General features: G+C 40.1%; 1 protein-coding gene across 1 annotated transcript in view; it reads right to left on the bottom strand.

Moving 5' to 3' along the window:
* Positions 1–20,588, bottom strand: part of scara5 (scavenger receptor class A, member 5 (putative)) — a 454,157-nt gene that overhangs the window by 56,632 nt on the left and 376,937 nt on the right. The window contains exon 8 of the mRNA XM_051924614.1: positions 5,235–5,426. Coding sequence (XP_051780574.1) covers positions 5,235–5,426 — 192 coding nt within the window. The remainder of the gene's footprint in view (positions 1–5,234; positions 5,427–20,588) is intronic.

Here is a 20,588-nt window from a genome sequence, read left to right on the forward strand (position 1 = left end):
CCAGGTTCAGTCTGTGTGCATAGCAATGCACAAACACTGCACTAGGGGCTATTACTTTAACTTTGGCCTGTAGGCCATTGAGAGATGAAGCAAAGACAGCAGCCCCATTGTAGGTTTGTGCCACAAGTTTTTCTCTAAAACTGTAGCCCTGCATGTTCTCGTTTAAAACTTCAAACACAGACTGAGCATCTCGACCCCTGACACATCCAAAAATCCAATGAAGCACTCTTGAATTTTACCTGCACTATCCACATATCTAACAATGACAGACAGTTGGGCATGGCAAGATATGTCAGTTGCTTCATCCACCTGTCATGCAAAAAAGGAGCAGTCTGAATTTCACCTTTTATATGATCAGAAACAGTGGCTGCGAGAGCAGAGATCAAGTCATTTTGGATTGAGTGGGACATACCAGAAAACACAGCTGATGACTGAAATTGTGTGGCCAAGACAGAGTCATATTTAGCTAATGTTTCTGTAAATTCCCTGTAATTCCCCTTATTTGCTGATTCACTACTCTCATCATGCCCCCTGAATGCCAGCTCCTGACGGCCAAGCAAGGAAGTCACATCAATTAGACGGTTTAGGAAGGCCCTGTTTATTTTTACTGTTTCATTATGTTTTGCCACCTGAATGCGAAGACCTTCATTGATTGCATATTCAACCCTGACCCTGTCCAGACAACTTAACCTTGCACATGAACTCACATGTTCTTTGCACTTTTCATGCCTTTTTTATCCCTGTCAAAGTTACCCAGATCCCCAAAACCCACGTTTGACCAAACACATCCCATTCCCCGAGAAGGTTTCGTCAAGAGGCATGGCCAACAGTACATTTTCTTTGTCACAGCACTTCCAGTCAGCCAGTTCACCTTGTCATACCAGGAGAGCTGAAAAGACCTGTTATTTTTTCCTGATTTTTGCACCAGATCAATCTTGGGCGTTGGTCTGCCCTGCCATTTCATTCTGAGTCTCTCCTCGTAAGGAAGACTACTAAATGGTTTTGCCAAAAGCAGGTCAACAATATTAGTACCGTCTGCGTCTGCCATTATGCACAGCTTGCTAGCTGGCTAGTTTCCACTTCCACGAGCTACTTTAATTATATGAATGAACTAACTTTATAATGCTGAAACAAGGAGCAAAGTCAAGAACGCTATAATATGTTTTTTGTTTATTATTTAAAGAATGATTTGTACAAACAAAAATGGTTTATATCACCAGCAAACAATACAGAGTGCAGCAGTTTGTCGTACGACTTCACCTGCAAATCCGCATGGGACTGAACTCGAATCTCTGTAGTGCTGATGTATACTTAAGACATGCTGTCAATCAAAAAAGGGATTCCGCCCTTTAAACAGCTCCTCCAATCATCATGCAGCAGCCCAGCGTCCTGGCCCGCCCACTGCTCCATTCACTCCCAGAGAAGCTGAGCTTCCCTGGAAGTGACGATTTTGGTGCATTTATCCAATTACTGTCCAGCTTTTCTGCAGTGAAAAAAGCTCCTCTTTGCTTGCCCATAGAGCTCCAGTGAAGCTGGGCTGCAGGAGGGTTTAACGCGCTGTGCTGCATGGAAATGTATGACAAGAAAATCGCGTCAAACAATCTACAATAAATACCTGATTCTGAACGAGCTAGTCATGAAGTTGAACGCGTTCTAGCGCACTTTTATTAAAACCAATATAAATACGACACTGCATATATGAGCATTTATTTTCTGACATAGTAGAGGAAGCGGAGCTTCCCTTGTAGTCTTAGAGCAGTCACCACTGATATATATATATACAGTATATATATCTATATATGAGAAAAATGAAGGTCTTGCAGGAAATCATTTAATTTCCAATATTTGCATAGTAATTATGAAAATTGTTTACCTTAACCGGTTTAATGCATATTTGGCCTTTAGTGGATCCTGTTTAATTTAAAAATATATCTTGTCACAGATGACTGGATGCAAAAAGAGATTTATTGAATGTTAAGCAATACACATTCTGCCAATGCTTTTTTTCATAGTCAAAACATTGTAGAAGAGATATGCTACAGAAAGCCAATTAGTCTCAAAGGACCATAAAGCAAACTTGCTTTTCATTTCCAGTCACTTATTTTTCTGACTTGGACGTAAAAATAAAAGGCTTGGGACACATAATTAATTTTTTTTAAAAAATTACATTTACATAATTTTTTACAAAACATTTCTCATATCAACTATTATTTTTTTAGCAAAAAGGGCACCAGGGAATTTGGTTCCCAAATATAGAAAATAACTTGTTTTGGGACAAATGACATATGTTTCAATAGTTCATTTTTTTGGTCCTGGGCCACTGACAGGTGGTTTGTCAGATCTGAGATGCTCTGCTGCTAGAATCATGTATTCCCTTAGAAAGAACTGGAGGTGCTCCTTGAAGTTTACATGTATGAATTTAGCTGAACTTGATCTAAAGCAGCTCAACTGTATCCTTTATTATTTCATATTTTTGTTGACTTTTAAATATTATTTTCATTTTATGTTGTAGATTCTGTTTTGGTTTTACTCCATCTCCATGGTTTTATTTATGTAATGTTAATTAATTATTTTACCATTTTGAGTTATGTTAATATTATTGGTAATGGTATTACTTGTTATCGGCCCTGTCTCCTGTATGTTGAGTCCAAGGAGGCTGGGACACCTGATCCCCTTACTAGCTCCAGAAAGTGTTTAACACTAGAATTACCAGATCCAATGAAAAAACTCGTAAATCTGGGTCACTTTAAATCCCTTCGCACCTCTCCATCAGTGTCTTTTGTCTTCTAAATGTGTCAATAAGCCCAAGCAGCAAGCAAGATCGGATCTGAATTGGATGTGACTTTATACTGGCGCTGTTAATTAGAGTCAGATCAGAAGGGGTTGGCGAGGGACAGCGTGAATGTGACTGAGAGAATAAAACTGAAAAAAGCTAAGCTTTTAGAAATACCATACATTTACAGCTGATTTGACGGTGTTCATTTACAAATAATATTTCATTAGTGCAACAATGTTTTCTGATTGGTACTATTGAGGTCATAAAATGATTTCTTCAAAATGTCACATATATTTGTCTCTTTCTTTTTTGCCTGGTGCTGCACTGACATCGTGCACCAGAAGGCGTGAGCTTATTTAGCACAAGGAGGAGCATGTTGGTGGCCGGTTTCTTGTGCTATAACACACTTGACTTGGCGGCGATCAACGCACATGTACTGTACAAGGCATGCACAGAGGCCAATGGGAAAAGAACAGTGTTCTTTGCTCACCTTGCAGAGGAACTTCTTTGTCGCTTCTTACAAGAAAAGGCAATGGAAAAAGCAAAAGAGAATCCAACATTGACAAGCTTCTGTTCCAAGACCGCTGCTCCCCCCAGCCCCTTCAGTGTAATAGTAACCACAGCACAGAGAGAAGTGTGTACATTGCAACAGGTACACATGTCGTAAATGTAGAAAGGGCGCTCCTTGGGTGTATGGAAACTGTTAACATTTGAATCTGATAATTGCATATAGCGCGGAACTGACCTCTCTGTACTATTCTTTCCTCTGCATGTCCTGGAGTACAACAGAAACAGTACTGTGCACCAAAAAGTGGAGACTGCATGGGCAAGATTGAAGAAAAAAAACACGGTCACTGATTACAAGCACAAGAAGGTGTGCAAATGAATATGAATAATATGAATAATGTTGCATCAGTGCCACAAAGGTTTACGAAATGTACTATACAGGTCATAAAATGAGTTGTTCCAAATATCATATATACCTACGTCTCTGTTTTTTTGTCAGTGCGGCTTTGACATCATGGACCATAAGGTGCATACTAATTCATCGTGAGAAGGAACACTCAATAAAACCGAATTAAAAAAAATTTAAGTGACGGTGAGATACGAAGAAGGCAGATTCACCTGCATTTGTGTGTCAGCTTTTATCCCTCCAGATCAGAGAATTTCCTATTCCATTGTCTCAAAACACCACTCACATCTACAGTTATTCCCAGTTTCAGATAAAAAGTAACCTCACCAGATCTGGGATGGGGGGGCGATAGTATGTATTGTGATCGTGACTGAGAGAATAAGAGTGAAAAAAAAAAGCTAACTTTTACAAGTACTATAAATTTACACCGGCTGTTACAGACACAAATCAAATGTATGTTTTTATTGGTAATGTTAACAATAAGAGCAGCTCACTACTCAAAACGGTAAATTTGTCAGGGAGCTGATTTCGAACTCAAGACCTCCGGATTATAAGTTGGCAGTTCTAACCACAGCACCACAGACGCTGTAGTATTATACTTGCACCTTTTATTAAAGTGTTTATTTGATATTTGGCCATCAGCCTTCACACATTATACAGTTCATATCTACTTTTTGTCATTTATTACTAAAACATGAAAAACGTTTCTGTTTTAACGATGTGTTTACATAGATTGTTGCAGAATCAAAACACACATCAGATTATTTCCCCTTACAATTCTGGGTAGCTCACTCCCAGATAATCAATCAAGGCAGGAACTGGGAGAACTTCTTGCTTGTTCTGAGGCGGTAGGGGGATGGTATAGCAGGCTGCTTGCTGCTTGGGCTTATTGATACATTTAGAAGACAAAAGACGCTGACGGAGAGGTGCGAAGGGATTTACGAGTTTTTTCGTTGGCTCTGGTAATTCTAGTGTTAAGGGGCATCAGCAATTTTTAGATTCCTGATTTTGATTTTGTAGTTCTGGTTTTGTGTGGATACCCTGTTTGGATTAAGGTACTGGTTTTGTTTGGTGTTATGAATTTATTTGTCATGTGCTTTCTCAATTTTTTTTATTCTTAATAAATTTGCAAAAACCTCAAGTAAACTTTTTTCACATTGCCATTATGGGGTGTTGTGTATAGAATTTTGAGGAAAAAAATGAATTTAATCCATTTTGGAATAAGGGTGTAACATAACAAAATGTGGAAAAAGTGATTCACAGTGCACACCCCATAACCAAGTTTGTATTCAGAGAAGAAAAATCTGTTCTTTCAACAAGCTTTAACATTTCCAAGGGAGATACCTTTACATTCCTCCTCTGGAATACTTTCCCTAGATCAGTGTGCTTTCGGTCCTCTAAGGGGGAACCAAACCCCTTTACAAATCAAACAAGAGAACACAGAGCAATTGAAATTCAACTCCAGTTATCCATTTTCAACACCCTGTGTAGGTCAGTCTTTGGTTCAATATTTCCTTTCATTTATTTAATAACAAATCCTCTTACCTTGTCCAAATCGTGCAGTTTTATGAACTTCTTTCGCTCCTTTGAAACCCAACATCCTGCAGATAACATCTCCATCTTTTTTGTCCCAGCCATCATCACACACTGTTCCCCAGCTCTTGTCATAAAAAACCTCCACTCGACCTTCATAGGGAGATGATCCATTGACCAACCTTACAACAGCATCAGTGGTACCTGGAAAAACAGAATGTCAAAGTTATTGCCAGTTATGACCATAGAAAATTGTACTGTAGGAGAAAATATTAGGTCTACATTAAACAATAATTGAAGTAAGACTTGATATTATGGTTAGATCCCTTATAACTTTGCAACATGCTGAAAAATTAGTTCACGCTTTTGTTTTCAGTCGACTAGATTACTGTAAGGCACTCCTCTCAGGACTACCCAAAAAAGACACCAATCGGTTGCAACTCAGCTGCCAGAATCTTAACTAGGAAAAGAAAATCCAAGCACATCTCTCCAGTTTTGATGTCACTACACTGGTTACCTTTGCATTTAGAACTGTCTTTAAAATATTGCTTATGGTTTGCAAAGCCTTAAATAATCTCGCTCCATCTTATATTTCAGAATGCATTTCACCTTACACTCCAAATCATAACCTTAGATCTTCAAATGAGTGTCTGCTTATAATTCCAAGAGCTAAACTTAAAAGAAGTGGTGAGGCAGCCTTCGGACGTTATGCACCTAAAATCTGGAATAACCTACCAGTAGAAATTTGCCAGGCTAATACAGTGGAGCACTTTAAAAAAAAACATTTAACCAAGTGTAACCCTAATATTCTTTATATGCATTGAATTATCGTTTTATCATGGCTTCACAATCTGCACTAACCCTTACTTTCTCTGCTGTTCTTTTACTGGTTTTCTGTGGTGGCAAGCTGTACCACCACCACCTAATCAAAGCACTGAGCAGTCCCAACATAGATGGATTGAAGGCCAGAGGTCCACATGACCATCATCGTATAATTCTTCCATTCGAAGCCTGAAAACCATGAGGACTGACTGAGATCATTGATGCTATGTAGAATGCCTAGAGTGGGCTGGGCGGTCTTGTGGCCTTGGATCCCCTGCAGATTTTGTTTTTTCCTCCAGCCCCCTGGAGTTTTTTTGTTTTTTTCTGTCCTCCTGGCCATCAGACCTTACTTTATTCTTTGTTATTTAGTATTGCCTAACCTTATTTTTGTAAAGCACTTTGAGCTACATCGTTTGTAAGGAAACGTGCTATAGAAATAAATGTTGCTGTGATGACAATTCAACCTACTGCATGTCGCAACAAAAGTGGAAGCACCACTTGATAGAATTCACAATAAGAAAGTTAATCAGTTAACATTGTAACCCTTTTGGTCATGTTCAAAGATCACACAAAACCTCCTCTTCATTTTTCCAGGCAGTTTTATGTTGACACATCAAAGGCAGGTGACATTGCTCAGTGCAAAGGTACATAGTGAGTGGGAGCCTCCCTTGGAAGCTTTGGACATTTTGGTAAATTTATGCTTGAGGAATTGGTTTATTGAGTCTCCTTCCTCGATTTTACTGTTACAGTGTTTTACCAAACACTTTGCACATTGACAGCCATTATTTTAGAACTTAGAAATAAGCTAATGGCTACTGTATATTCTATCATAATTCATTCTGTTGCCTCATGTGAGAACCTGTCATTTCCAAGGCTTCTCCTTTTCAAGCCTGTTGTTCTCTTTCTTCTGATCAAAGCCAAGGCACATTTCTTAGTCTCCAGTTGATGTGGCACAAGGAAGTACCCTACCAAGGAGGGCAAGAGGGCTCCAAGGAAGACCACTCCATTCACTGAGGAATATTAAGGCAAGCTCACCTAGTGAAATGTTGATTGAGAAAGCAGGAACTCTACCTGACAAGTAAGTACTCTGAGAAAAGAAATTTGATAAGAAAGCTCAGAACTTAGAGTGACCCATTCTTCAAGGTCATTGAGACCACAATGTAAATATTAAGAAAAATCAAGTAGGCATGGCTAGAATTTTTGAAAACACTTGGTTTTGGGTTTTGGTTTGTAAAGGCTCCCCAAATGAGTAAAATACCTAAACCCTTTACAACAATTTTATGATAGTTATGGAAACTGGAAAATAAACCTGACAACATGTGATCACAGAAAAGTTTTCTTTAACATGGAAAAAGACATTAAAACTATTAATCAATGCCAAAAAGAAATTAAAAATGTGAAAACACTGCTGCACTCCAGCAGACCTGGCAAGAATATTTGAAGAATTACATATTTAAACTATCCATCCATTATCCAACCCGCTATATCCTAGCTACAGGGTCATGGGGGTCTGCTGGAGCCAATCCCAGCCAACACAGGGTGCAAGGCAGGAAACAAACTCCGGGCAGGGCACACACACACCAAGGACAATTTAGAATCGCCAATGCACCTAACCTGCATGTCTTTGGACTGTGGGAGGAAACCCACGCAGACACGGGGAGAACATGCAAACTCCACACAGGGAGGACCCGAGAAGCGAACCCAGGTCTCCTAACTGTGAGGCAGCAGCGCTACCACTGCACCGCCTATTTAAACTACAGTATTTTAATTTAAATCAGACTTAAGTGATTATCAAAATAACACAGTGATGTACTGAAACCCCAAATAGGCTTAAATGGATGTATTATAAAAACATTCCTTAATCCTGTGCTTGGCAGATTTCAGAATAAAATATTAGCTCTGTATTAAAGAGTAAGTCAAGTGAGACTCTTTTTAAACACATAACTTGTGGTCTGTGATCAATTTTGTGGTTATGCAAAACAGGGGTTTCTACGGCAGTGGGGTATATACAAAAATAAAATGATGTGAAGAGAAAATAAGTTTTACTAGCCAGCCACATAATCACACCGCTTATTTAATGATTTTTAAGCACAGGAAAAGAAATGAACATTTGAAAAAATCCATCGTTCAGAACGCACTGACAGCTCATGTGCCCGCCCCCAACTCCTCACCCGAGTCGTTTTCGTCTGTATACAGTCCACATGCACGTCTGAGCCATGTTGACTTTTCATTGTTCTTTGCGGTTCCGGCTGCTTTTCTATATATAATCCACCAAGTCACCCGACCATGGTAGTAGCGAGGGGGGGGGGTGGGATGTGTACAAAGGGCAGGGATGTAATAAGTGGGAGCGTATGAGCCACACTTACTGGGAATTCCTCGTTCGTGGGGAACAATTGCAAGCCCCAGTTTCCATCACAAATGGGGTTCAACGGCTTACCCACGCCTCTCTGCGCTGGGTAGACACACGTTGATCCATTCAGTGTAGCACGCATGCAGTACCAGACATCCAAGGGCATCACAGACCTGTTAATGCTCACTCTCACGTGGCTGAAAGCCACATGTCCTTCTTCGTTTTTGGAATTAACCAGACAAATTGCTCCACCAACTAAGAACGGCCATGCACCACCACCTACAGAATTGAGAAAGAGCTATCAATCTTTCAATCCTCTCCATGTCTGGGCTGGGTGAGGTTTCCCATGTTGAGTCAATTTAAGCGAAAGGCTCCACACCTGGTGGTGCCCTTCCGTCAATTCCTTTAAGTTTCAGCTTCGCAACTGTACTCCCCCCGGAACCCAAAGACTTTGGTGACCCGGTTGGCTGCTGGCGAGTCATGGGAATGTCCGAACTACGACGGTATGTGACCGTCTTCAAACCTCCAACTTTCGTTCTTGATTAATGATAATATTCTTGGCAAATGCTTTCGCTCTCGTTTGAATTTTTTGCATGGAATGACTCTGTCGTGCATGTGCCATGGTCGGCTGCTTAGTGAATTGTTGGTGGCCTCGGCTCTGTGAGTTGGCGGGCGTGGCTCTGTCTTGCATGCGTCTTGCTTGCCATGGACTTAGTGAATTCTTAGAATTGCTGGGCGTGGCTCTGTGAGTTGTCGTCCTATCCCATGGTCTTAGAGTTGGTGGGCGTGGCTCTGTGCGTATCCCATGGTTGTCTTGCCTGTTCTGTCGGCTCATTATTAATGAATTCTAAGTTTTATTTACGGAGATGGTGTAAAAACAGGTGCTTTATCCATTGGCACGTCATATCTACACACAGGTGTTGTAAACACAGCACAGGTAAAGACAGGCGCATTTCTGTTGAGTTAATGTCCTGGAATTTCAAGGGGAGACTATGAAAACATTTCATAGTACATGAGCATATATTGTTCGCCTTCATTTTCAATAAAGCCTTTAAAGCTTGGAAATACAGAAACTCTTGATGAAATCATTAATAAATTACAATAAGGAAAGACTCAGTACAGGGTGTGAAGATATATGCAATACTGGGCTAAACGCCAAAGAATGGGAATAAGGGGATTGTAATACACTTTGTTTTGGGAACTTTGTGGATTTTTATATTTATAATATATTTGCATCTTTTGAAGAACAAATATTACTATTTGTTAAAACAGATAAGACACATCTGTGAAAGAAATCTGGTTAACTTGCTTAATTTGTCATACTATTTCCTACAGAAATGATACTTTGTAGGTGTGATAAAATATTTTGACTTGTTTCCAGTTCTTTGCGTAACTTAAGCTCACCTAATGTCACTAGCACTATAACCTCATGTTACCTGTTGCTCCCTCCTGGTCTTTTGTCACAAAGTTTCTTTCTAATATTCTGTTTTTGAACATTACCCTTTCTATTTCATATATTGTCCTCTTGGGCCTACCTACTGTATCTTTAATCCATATAGACTCATCTTATTAGGTTCCACAGCAGTGAAATTGGCTTTAACCCATCAGTGAAAGTTGCTTGATTCCCTATTTCCAAACTTCCACGTTTACAATGTAGTTCTTTTGGAATTCTCTGCATCTCAGATAAGCAGGTCATCCTGTGTCAATACTGATGAGCGGTCAGCTGCTTATATTGCTTGCACAGTGCAACAGCAGTTTTGAGAGAAACAGTGAAATCAGGAAATGGCACATGCAGTTTACAATTCAAGGTGGGTTCTTAGCTGGGAAGACTAAGTTTAAATAAACAAAGATCAGGACATGTAGCTAGAATGGTGGTCAAAGGACAGAGTGGTAAGTTGTAAGCCAAAAAAAAAAACGTAAGCAAAGTCAAAAAAAAAATCACAGCATATAATTTGTAGTCAGAGGGCAGAAAAAGTTGTCATAACCAGTAACACAGAAATTAACAATAAGAAAGAAGCTAAAGGTTATTAGTTTGTGAATCCAAATCTTGAACTGAACAACCAGGAAGTGTAAGATGCTGACTTATATGCCATTGTGGTATAATGATGTCATGTGCTGCACACTTCTGGTGGTCAAGTCAAGAAATGGTAAAGCACCAACAAAACAATCCCAAATGGCGGCGCCCATTAGAAAAACAAATTAATGCTGTAGGAGTATGTGAATCATATTTAACACTGGTAAAAACACATGGAAACAAATAAATAAATACAGGTAAAATTCCGTTACAACAAAGTGCTAGGGATTAAAAAATATTTCATTGTAATGAAAATTTTGTAGTAATGAGATTCTGTATTTGTCGCTATAGTGCGTTCTATAACTTGCGTCCAGGTGTTTGCAATCATTTCAACAGCTTTTTTCATGTTAACTTTCATCTCCTCCTGTGTACAAGTTATGCTGACAAGAATTTTTCTCAGCATTTCCTTGTGATAATACACTTTCAGGGTGCGAACGACGCTCAAATCCAATGGATGAAGCACTGCCGTGCAATTTGGTGGGAGAAACTGAATGCGAACATTATCTACCTGTGGAAGCATGCTGTGGGCAGCACAATTATCAATCAGAAGCAGAATCTTCCTTTTGTTCTTTTTCATATTGTGAGGTTTTGGAACTGTTTTGGAACCCCCCGAAGTGCATCCCAAAGCGAGATTGCCATGTCTGTGGAAGATTGCTTGTCTGTTGCCGGAGAAATGGAAGGCTCACAGCGCTAAGCCGATCGAGACTGCGCTATAAGCACCTGTCATCAATGCATGATACAAGGAACATTATAAATGAAGGGAACTCTGCCTGGTTGATGTGTGAGTGTATAGGAGAGAACTCCCGCCGCAATAAATAACCACACTGTTTCTGTTTCAATTTGAACAAAGCTGGTTTTGCTATCATGTTTTGGGGCGCAAGATGGGGACTCACGCGTCTATCTATCTATCTACTGTGAGGTTTCTGAACTCTTTTAGGGCCCCCCCCCCCCAACGGGATGATACTCTGAAGCTTGACTGCTACATCTGTGGAGGATGGCTTGCCAATCAAGATCACGCTATAAGTGCCTGTCACCGATGGGTGATGCAAGGAACATTATAAACTAGCAAAATACCCGCGCTTCGCAGCGGAGAAGTAGTATGTTAAAGAGGTTATGTAAACATATATATACACATACGTATATACATATATATACATATCTACATATACACATATCTACATATACATATATATACATATATACATATATATATATATACATATACACATCCACATATATATACATATACAAATCACAGCTTCCCGCTTTCTAATCGGGCCAGTGATTGGTGCTTTGACTGATGCCTAGATCCCACAGTATCTCCCCTTAGGAGAGGCGTTAGGCAAGTGTAATTGAATAGCGGCGCTGCAAGTTTAGTTTCTTTTCAATAAAGTCAGGCGTTAGGCAAGTGTCATTGAATAGCGGCACTGCAAGTTTAGTTTCTTTTCAATAAAGTCAGGCGTTAGGCAAGTGTAATTGAATAGCGGCGCGTCACTGAATAGTGGCGCTGCAAGTTTAGTTTCTTTTCAATAAAGTCAGGTGTTAGGCAAGTGTCATTGAATAGCGGCACTGCAAGTTTAGTTTCTTTTCAATAAAGTCAGGCTTTAGGCAAGTGTCATTGAATAGCGGCGCGTCATTGAATAGCGAGGCTGCAAGTTTAGTTTCTTTTCAATAAAGTCAGGCGTTAGGCAAGTGTCATTGAATAGCGGCGCGTCATTGAATAGCGAGGCTGCAAGTTTAGTTTCTTTTCAATAAAGTCAGGCGTTAGGCAAGTGTCATAGAATAGCGGCACTGCAAGTTTAGTTTCTTTTCAATAAAGTCAGGCGTTAGGCAAGTGTCATTGAATAGTGGCGCGTCACTGAATAGCGGCGCTGCAAGTTTAGTTTCTTTTCAATAAAGTCAGGCGTTAGGCAAGTGTCATTGAATAGCGGCGCGTCACTGAATAGCGGCGCGTCACTGAATAGCGGCGCTGCAAGTTTAGTTTCTTTTCAATAAAGTCAGGCGTTAGGCAAGTGTCATTGAATAGCGGCACTGCAAGTTTAGTTTCTTTTCAATAAAGTCAGGCACGCTTTGCAGCGGCAAAGTTCTGCTTTTAAATTTTTATTAAGAAGAAAAGAAAACCTTTTTAAACTGAGGGAAAATATACCAATAACAATTTGTTAAGGATCTGTTTTTTTGTGAAGCTGTCTTTACACAGCTTCTCCGCTGTTTTATAAACGAACGCCATATAAGTCCATCCTTTCTGCTTGCTTCGCGGTTCTGTAGTGGTTTATTTTTCGTCTATTACGATTGTTTTTATAAACGAACGCCATATAAGGCCATCCTTTTTCCTTGCTTTGCTAAGGAAGCAGCCTTTTTATTTAATGCACGGGTTCTCCGTTGTTTCATTGTTCGTTTATTACGATTGTTATAGTTGTCTTTGTATACCACGTTGTCAGTTGAGCACTCCGGTTGGAATATGATCAAGCCGTGGAAGCTTACTGTTGAGAATGCAACGTATAGTTGTACAGGAGAAAAATGGCAATCTTTTGTAGGTAAATGAACTTAATTTATGCCTGTATGCGTCAGTCGCTTCATATTCTTTTCGTACCTTATCAATTGTGTAATGTGTTTTTTGAACAGGTTTGATTCATCGAAGTGATCACTTGTGCTGTGTTCAGTCAGTCACTCGCTCGCTTCTTATTGTTTCGCTGCCTTCTCAATTGTGTAATGAATGTTTTCTTCAGCGCTCTTTGTGGCTGTTCCTTGTTTTCAGTTCACGTGTTTACGTAGGAGGCGTGATGACGCGATACGCGACTCTGCCTCCCATGGCCATCGAGCTGCACTCCATTACAGTATATGGACAAAGAAGAGGTTCCAGTTATGACCATTACGTGTACAATTTCGAAATGAAACCTGCCTAACTTTTGTAAGTAAACTGTAAGGAATGAGCCTGCCAAATTTCAGCCTTCCACCTGCACGGGAAGTTGGAGAATTAGTGATGAGTGAGTGAGTGAGTCAGTGAGGGCTTTGCCTTTTATTAGTATAGCTGCAGGGAACAGTATAACTTGGCCACTGACCTGGCCCCGACTCTGCCTGTTTGCTGTGTCTATGTATATGAGAGTGGTAGCTCCTGCTACAATAAATAAACATGTTTCTGTTTCAAGTTGAATAAAAGCTGGTTTTGCTAAAGTATTGAGACTTAGCGTCATGTTTTGGGGTGCAAGACAGTGACTCACACGTCACAATATCCTTGTCAAGTTGTCGCAGCCAGTTTCCCAAAATGTCCTGAGTCATCCATGCTCGCTGGTTTGCTTTATACTTGCAGGGAAGGAATGTAACCCACTTAAAACACCAAGGACTGGTCAACTTGCCAATGATGAGAAGAATAACTTTGCGGCTGCCAGTTGAATTGCAGCAAAGTAGAGCTGTCAACCTTTATGTAATTTTTTTTTCCTCCTCGGCACGGATCACCTTTGAGTGCAAAAGTGTGATACGGTAGCAGCTGGTAGAAGATTCTAGTCTTATCAGCATTATATAGATGTATTCTTATCAGTATTGTAGATGTATTCAGGCTCATGAGCTGAAATTATTTTCCTGATTTCATCTGCACGCCATTTGTTTGCTTTTTCAATTGGAACTGCAGATTCTTTTCCACAGATTGCTTTGGCTGCAATTCTAAAACGATCCCGAAAGTGAATTAGCCCAACCCAGCTGGCAGTAAAATCTTCATGGCCCAAGGATATTGACAGTGACTTTGCTTTTTCTTGAATGAGTGGCCCACTAATAGGAATGTTTCTTGAATGAGTATCACTGAACCACATAAAACTGCTTTTTCGACGTCTTCAAATGCAGCAGTTCGCATACATTTGCGCTGAGGCTCAAGGTTTGCAACCTGAGATTTTTCTTCTATTTTTGCTTGGTCTTTTACGAAAGTTGACAACGTCAATGGCGAAATTCTGAATTCAGTGCCAAAGTCTTTATTTCTTTTTGCTGGAATTAAGAGCTGCAAAAAATTTCACTTTTTTTTTTTTTATGTGAACGGTTGTCATTTTTTCGTGTCTGCCACTTCTATAAGTGAATGACAATGAGTTCAATTCCAATGGATGTTTTTCAAATGTTGACGAGCAATAAGCGAAATGTATCAATGAAAAAAACAGAAAACAAACACAAAAAAAAAGTAAGGGGGAAAGTTTGAAGAAAGAGAAACATTTACAATGTTCGGGATCGTTGTGCACAACTGAGCTGCGACCACAGAACTAACTGCCCTGTGGATGATTCATTCAGGCATTTCAAGGTCTTTTGGGCACTTTGTTGTAATGAAAGTATCTGCTGAATGTATTTCGTAGTAACAAGATTTTTATAGACTCTGTCTTATGGGGAAACTGTCGGGACCGTAAAAATACTTCATTGTAATGAAAAGTTTGTTGTAATAATATTCATTGTAATGGAATTTTACCTGCATTACCAAATGATTACATGATCTTCAAAAACCCCATGAATTAAATGTAAAGAATTGTTAAAAGTCAACGTAAACTTGAAAATAATAAAAAATAAAAATCTTAGGCCTGATCATGACACCGCTGCCCAGTTGATGGGGGACTAGACGGCTATGGCCCAGTGAATTTTGATCTATTCTAAGTTAGATATATTTGTTGTCTTTTTTTATTCTAATATTTTGATCACAAAAAAGGTTACTGGTAGTATCTGTATACTATACCAGTGCTGTCAAAAAAGTACACCACTGAGACAGCGTTGAAAATAGGAACTTTCAGTTAGATTTTCAGCTAATGAGTGGATGTCATCCCTCAATCTGTGTAAATTATGGACAACCTCAACTGAAAATTATGCACTGTGCACATTTCTCTTAAGTCAGATTGTCCACAATGTATTCAGGTCTGACCTTACCTAGAAAAGATGTCTTAAAACAATTGCCTTCTTCAGTCACATATTCTGATAATGTCTCCTGCTCAGGCCATATTTGAATACAACCTTTATTTACTTAGAAGTCTTGTTTTCACAATAATCTCAAATTCTTGTCAGCTTTATATGGAGTAGCATCCAACTGGACACTACTGCACATTCTGAAGTGTTCACAGATGTGTTGGACAGATGGTAAATACAAGTTTCAGAGTCGGAAATACCATATGAACACTCTGAGCACTTTGAGTTGGACAATTCAGAGAAAAAAAAGGTACCTAATTTATCTGAGAAGTGACATAATGCTGACATTTCACCTTAGTCAATTATATAAAACTAGTCATTTAGCTCGTTACAATAACGGGCGCTAGAACAGTAGGGCATAAACATTAGTAAGAACAGTCTATATTAAATGGCAAGGGACTTTGACCTCATTCTGTTTGTTGGTCGTATTTTTCTTTGTCGTTCAGCCTTTCTTTTGTTGATGTTTACTTGCTGAGCTGACCGTTCTTCGTGGGCTGCCGCCGTGTATTGTGTGTCTTTAATTTTCTGTGACAGTAACACTGTCTTGTATGTCCGCTGGCTTGTACGTCCGTAATATACCTTTAATTTTCGCTGGCGGTAATACAGGCGTGCGCGTCGGTAATATGCCTTTAATCTCCTCTGACAGTAATACTGGCTTGTATGTGGCTGTAATATGAGTCACTGTATTGTGTACCTTTAATTTCCTCTTGCAGTAATAGTGGTTTGTATTTACGCAAAACGCCTGTAACTTTCTCTGACAGTAATATCGCGCATCGCACCGTGCCCCGTGCATGCACACTTCACCAGAAGACACACACACACGTACACCTGGACGCACACAGGGATTTTATTAAAGAGGATAAGAAATGTAACCTGATCTGCCAGAAATGCAGTATTTTTTGGTCAAATTGCATATGTTTAATATGTTTGGTTTGTGCTTTATCTCCATGAAAAAAATACAGTTTATATTTAATTGCTTTTTTTATGTAGACCAAATAGCAAATCAACAGCAACCTTGTGTTTCACTGAATAATCTGTGAACACACTGAAGTGGAAAGGTAGCACCAAACAGTCCGACAGCACATGAATGCAGCACTATACTACACTTCTATCACATCATCTTACTTTGCTCAGTTGGAAGAATCTATTTCACTTTCTAAGGAATATTTCAAAAGGTGTTTAGAATCTGGAAGGTGTTTTATCATTGTTATTCTTAATTAACTGAACATACTGAACCATTGTTAATTTTTTGAAGATTTCAGTAATTTTAAGTGATGTATTGTAATGAAATCTTGAAATTAATACACTTAAAAGGGGCAAGAATTCTTTTCTGAATTAGAAGATGTCAAATACGGTTAGTGTTTTGGGTAAATACTCTTTGACAACTCTAAACATTGTATGTGTGTGTCTTGCCATATTAAGTTATCTGGTGCAGAGACGGTTCCTGTCTGAAGTCCAAACAAATGGGTTTGATGGACTGGTTTCCTTTTGTTTGTCAAATTTCTTATGTTCTTATTTCCAGTGCTGCTAGGATAGTGTCTCTCCCTGTCATTATGAATCTCAGTAAGAAGTACTAAGAAGGATTATTAGATGAATTCTTTTTAGGATGGCTGTCAGATTTAAACCCTGTCCCATTCTTTTGTCGAGTTTATGCTTTCTCATTATTGCTAGATACTCTGTGTTTCTTCATGCTTTCCAAAGACATGTTAGGTGGATCTGGTGACTCTAAATTCACCTACTGTTACTGAATGTACCTTCGAATAGACTTCTCTGTGAAACCAGGAATGTTTCCAGTCCCAGTAGATATGCTGTGTTTCAGTGTCTGAAAAACCTCCGTAAAGGGGTTAAGCATTACACTGCATTTTGTACATGCAAGAACATGGAAGAACTTAAGAAACTTTACAGAAGAATTAACAGACGTATTCAAAAACTAAGAAACAACTAAAGTAGACTAATCTTTTTGGCTTAAGTGAACAATGATTATGACAAAACATGACAGAAGTTTATTATTTTGAACAGAATAAAAAAAGGTAACACCAGCTACTAATTTAAAACTATCAAGATATTAGGGTTCAACTACAAGTGGATTAAGAGTCTTCTTCTTCTTCTGTCGACTGCTCCTGTTAGGGGTCACCACAGCGGATCATCTTCTTCCATATCTTTCTGTCCTCTGCATCTTGTTCTGTCACACTCATCACCTGCATGTCCTCTCTCACCACATCCATAAACCTTCTCTTAGGCCTTCCTCTTTTTCTCTTGCCTGGCATCCTTCTCCCATTATACTCAGCATCTCTCCTCTGCACATATCCAAACCAACGCAATCTTGCCTCTCTGACTTTGTCTCCCAACCGTCCAACTTGAGCGGACCCTCTAATGTACTCATTTCTAATCCTATCCATCCTAGTCACACCCAAGGCAAATCTTAGCATCTTTAACTCTGCTACCTCCAGCTCTGTCTCCTGCTTTCTGGTCAGTGTCACCGTCTCCAACCCTTTCCTTTCACTCTTGCTGATATCCGTCTGTCACAAATCACTCCAGACACTCTTCTCCACCCATTACACCCTACCTGCACTCTCTTTTTAACCTCTCTTCCACAATCCCCATTACTCTGTACTGTTGATCCCAAGTATTTAAACTCATCCACCTTCGACAACTCTACTCCCTGCATTCTCACAATTCCACTGACCTCCCTCTCATTTACACCCATGTATTCTGTCTTGTTCCTACTGACCTTCATTCCTCTCCTCCCAAGAGCATATCTCCATCTCTTCAGGTTCTCCTCAACCTGCTCCCTACTAGTGCTACGGATCACAATATCATAAGGCAAACATCATAGTCCACGGGAACTCCTGTCTAATCTTGTCTGTAAACCTGTCCATCACCATTGCAAATAAGAAAGGGCTCAGAGCCAATCCCTGATGTAATCCCGCCTCCACCTTGAATGCATCCATCACTCCTACCTCAGACCTCACCACGGTCACACTTCCCTCGTACATATCCTTTACAACTCTTACATACTTCTCTGCCACTCTCGACTTCCTCATACAATACCACAACTCCTCTCGAGGCACCCTGCCATATGCTTTCTCCAGGTCCACAAAGACACAATGCAACTCCTTCTGGCCTTCTCTATACTTTTCCAACAACACCCTCAGAGCAAACATCGCATCTGTGGTGTTCTTTCTTGGCATGAAACCATACTGCTGCTCACTAATCATCACCTCACTTCTTAACCTAGCTTCCACTACTCTTTCCCATAACTTCATGCTGTGGCTCATCAATTTTATCCCCCTGTGGTTACCATAGTACTGCACATCCCCCTTATTCTTAAATATCGGCACTAGTACACTTCTTCTCCACTCCTCAGGCATCCTCTCACTTTCCAAGATTCCATTAAACAATTTGGTTAAAAACTCCACTGCCATCTCTCCTAAACACCTCCATGCTTCCGCAGGTATGTCATCTGGACCAACGGCTTTTCCATTCTTCATCCTCTTCATAGCTGTCCTTACTTCCTCCTTGCTAATCTGTTGCACTTCCTGATTCACTATCTCCACATCATCCAACCTCTTCTCTATCTTGTTCTTTTCATTCTTCAGCCTCTCAAAGTACTCTTTCCATCTGCTCAACACACTCTCCTCGCTTGTGAGTATGTTTCCATCTTTATCCATTATTACCCTAACCTGCTGCACATCTTTCCCAGCTCGCTCCCTCTGTCTAGCCAATCAGTACTGGTTCTTTTCTCCCTCCTTAATGTCCAACCTCTCAAACAACTCACCATATGCCTTTTCTTTAGCCTTTGTCACCTCTCTCTTCACCTTGTGCCTTATCTCCTTGTACTCTTGTCTACTTTCTGCATTTCTCTGACTATCCCACTTCTTCTTTGCCATCCTCTTCCTCTGTATACTCTCCTGTATTTTGTGAATTTCCCCTTGGGATTAATAAAGTATATATATCTATCTGTCTATCTATCTATACTTCCCCATTCCACCACCAGGTTTCTTTTTCCACCTTCCTCTGTCCAGATGTCACGCCAAGCACCCTTCTTGCTGTCACCCTTACTACATCTGCTGTAGTTTCCCAACTGTCTGGTAATTCTTCATTACCACCCAGTGCCTGTCTCACCTTCTCCCTAAACTCAACCTTGCTGTCTTCCTTTTTCAACTTCCACCATTTGATCCTTGCCTCTGCCCTCACTCTCTTCCTCTTGTTGATCTCCAATGTCATCCTGAAGACCACCATCCTATGCTGCTTAACTACACTTTCCCCTGCCACCACTTTGCAGTCTTCAATCTCCTTCAGATTGACTCTTCTGCATAGGATGCAATCTACCTGTGTGCATCTTCCTCCACTCTTGTATATAACCCTATGTTCCTCTCTCTTCTTAAAATACGTATTCACTACAGCCATGTCCATCCTTTTGGCAAAATCCACTATCCTCTGACCTTCTTCATTCTTCTCCTTGACACCATACCTACCCATCACCTCCTTGTCTCCACTGTTCCCTTCACTAACATGTCCATTGAAATCCGCTCCAATCACCACTTTCTGTCCCTTGGGTACACTGTTCATCACTTCATCCAACTCACTCCAAAAATCTTCCTTCTCACTCATTGCACACCCAACTTACGGGGCATATGCACTAACAACATTCATCATCACACCTCCAATTTCCAGCTTCATAATCATTACCCTGTCTGACACTCATTTCACCTCCAAAACACTCTTGAAATACTGTTCCTTCAGAATAACCCCTACCCCATTTCTCCTCCTATCCACCTCCAATCCACCTGGCCTTACTCCCCTTCCATTTAGTCTCTTGCACGCACAATATATCAACCTTCCTTCTTTCCATCATATCTGCTAACTCTCTCCCCTTACCAGTCATACTGCCAACATTCAAAGTTCCTACCCTCAGTTCCACTCTCTTTACCTTCCTCCTCTCCTCCTGCCTCTAGACACATCTCCCCCCTCTTCTTCTTCGGCCAACAGTAGCCCAATTTCTGCCAGCACCCTGTTAAATAACAGTACTGGCGGCGGTCGTTGTTAACCCGGGGCTCGACCGATGGAAATTGAAATGTGGCACTATGATGACTTCCAGATCCATAATATTACTGAATTGAAAGTAATGAATAGTAATTGACATGTTCTGCAAGGCTGTTCTCAGTCAAACTTATTCTCACTGCATTGTCCTAAT

This window comes from Erpetoichthys calabaricus, chromosome 3, assembly GCF_900747795.2.
Source record: "Erpetoichthys calabaricus chromosome 3, fErpCal1.3, whole genome shotgun sequence".
NCBI lineage: Eukaryota > Metazoa > Chordata > Cladistia > Polypteriformes > Polypteridae > Erpetoichthys > Erpetoichthys calabaricus.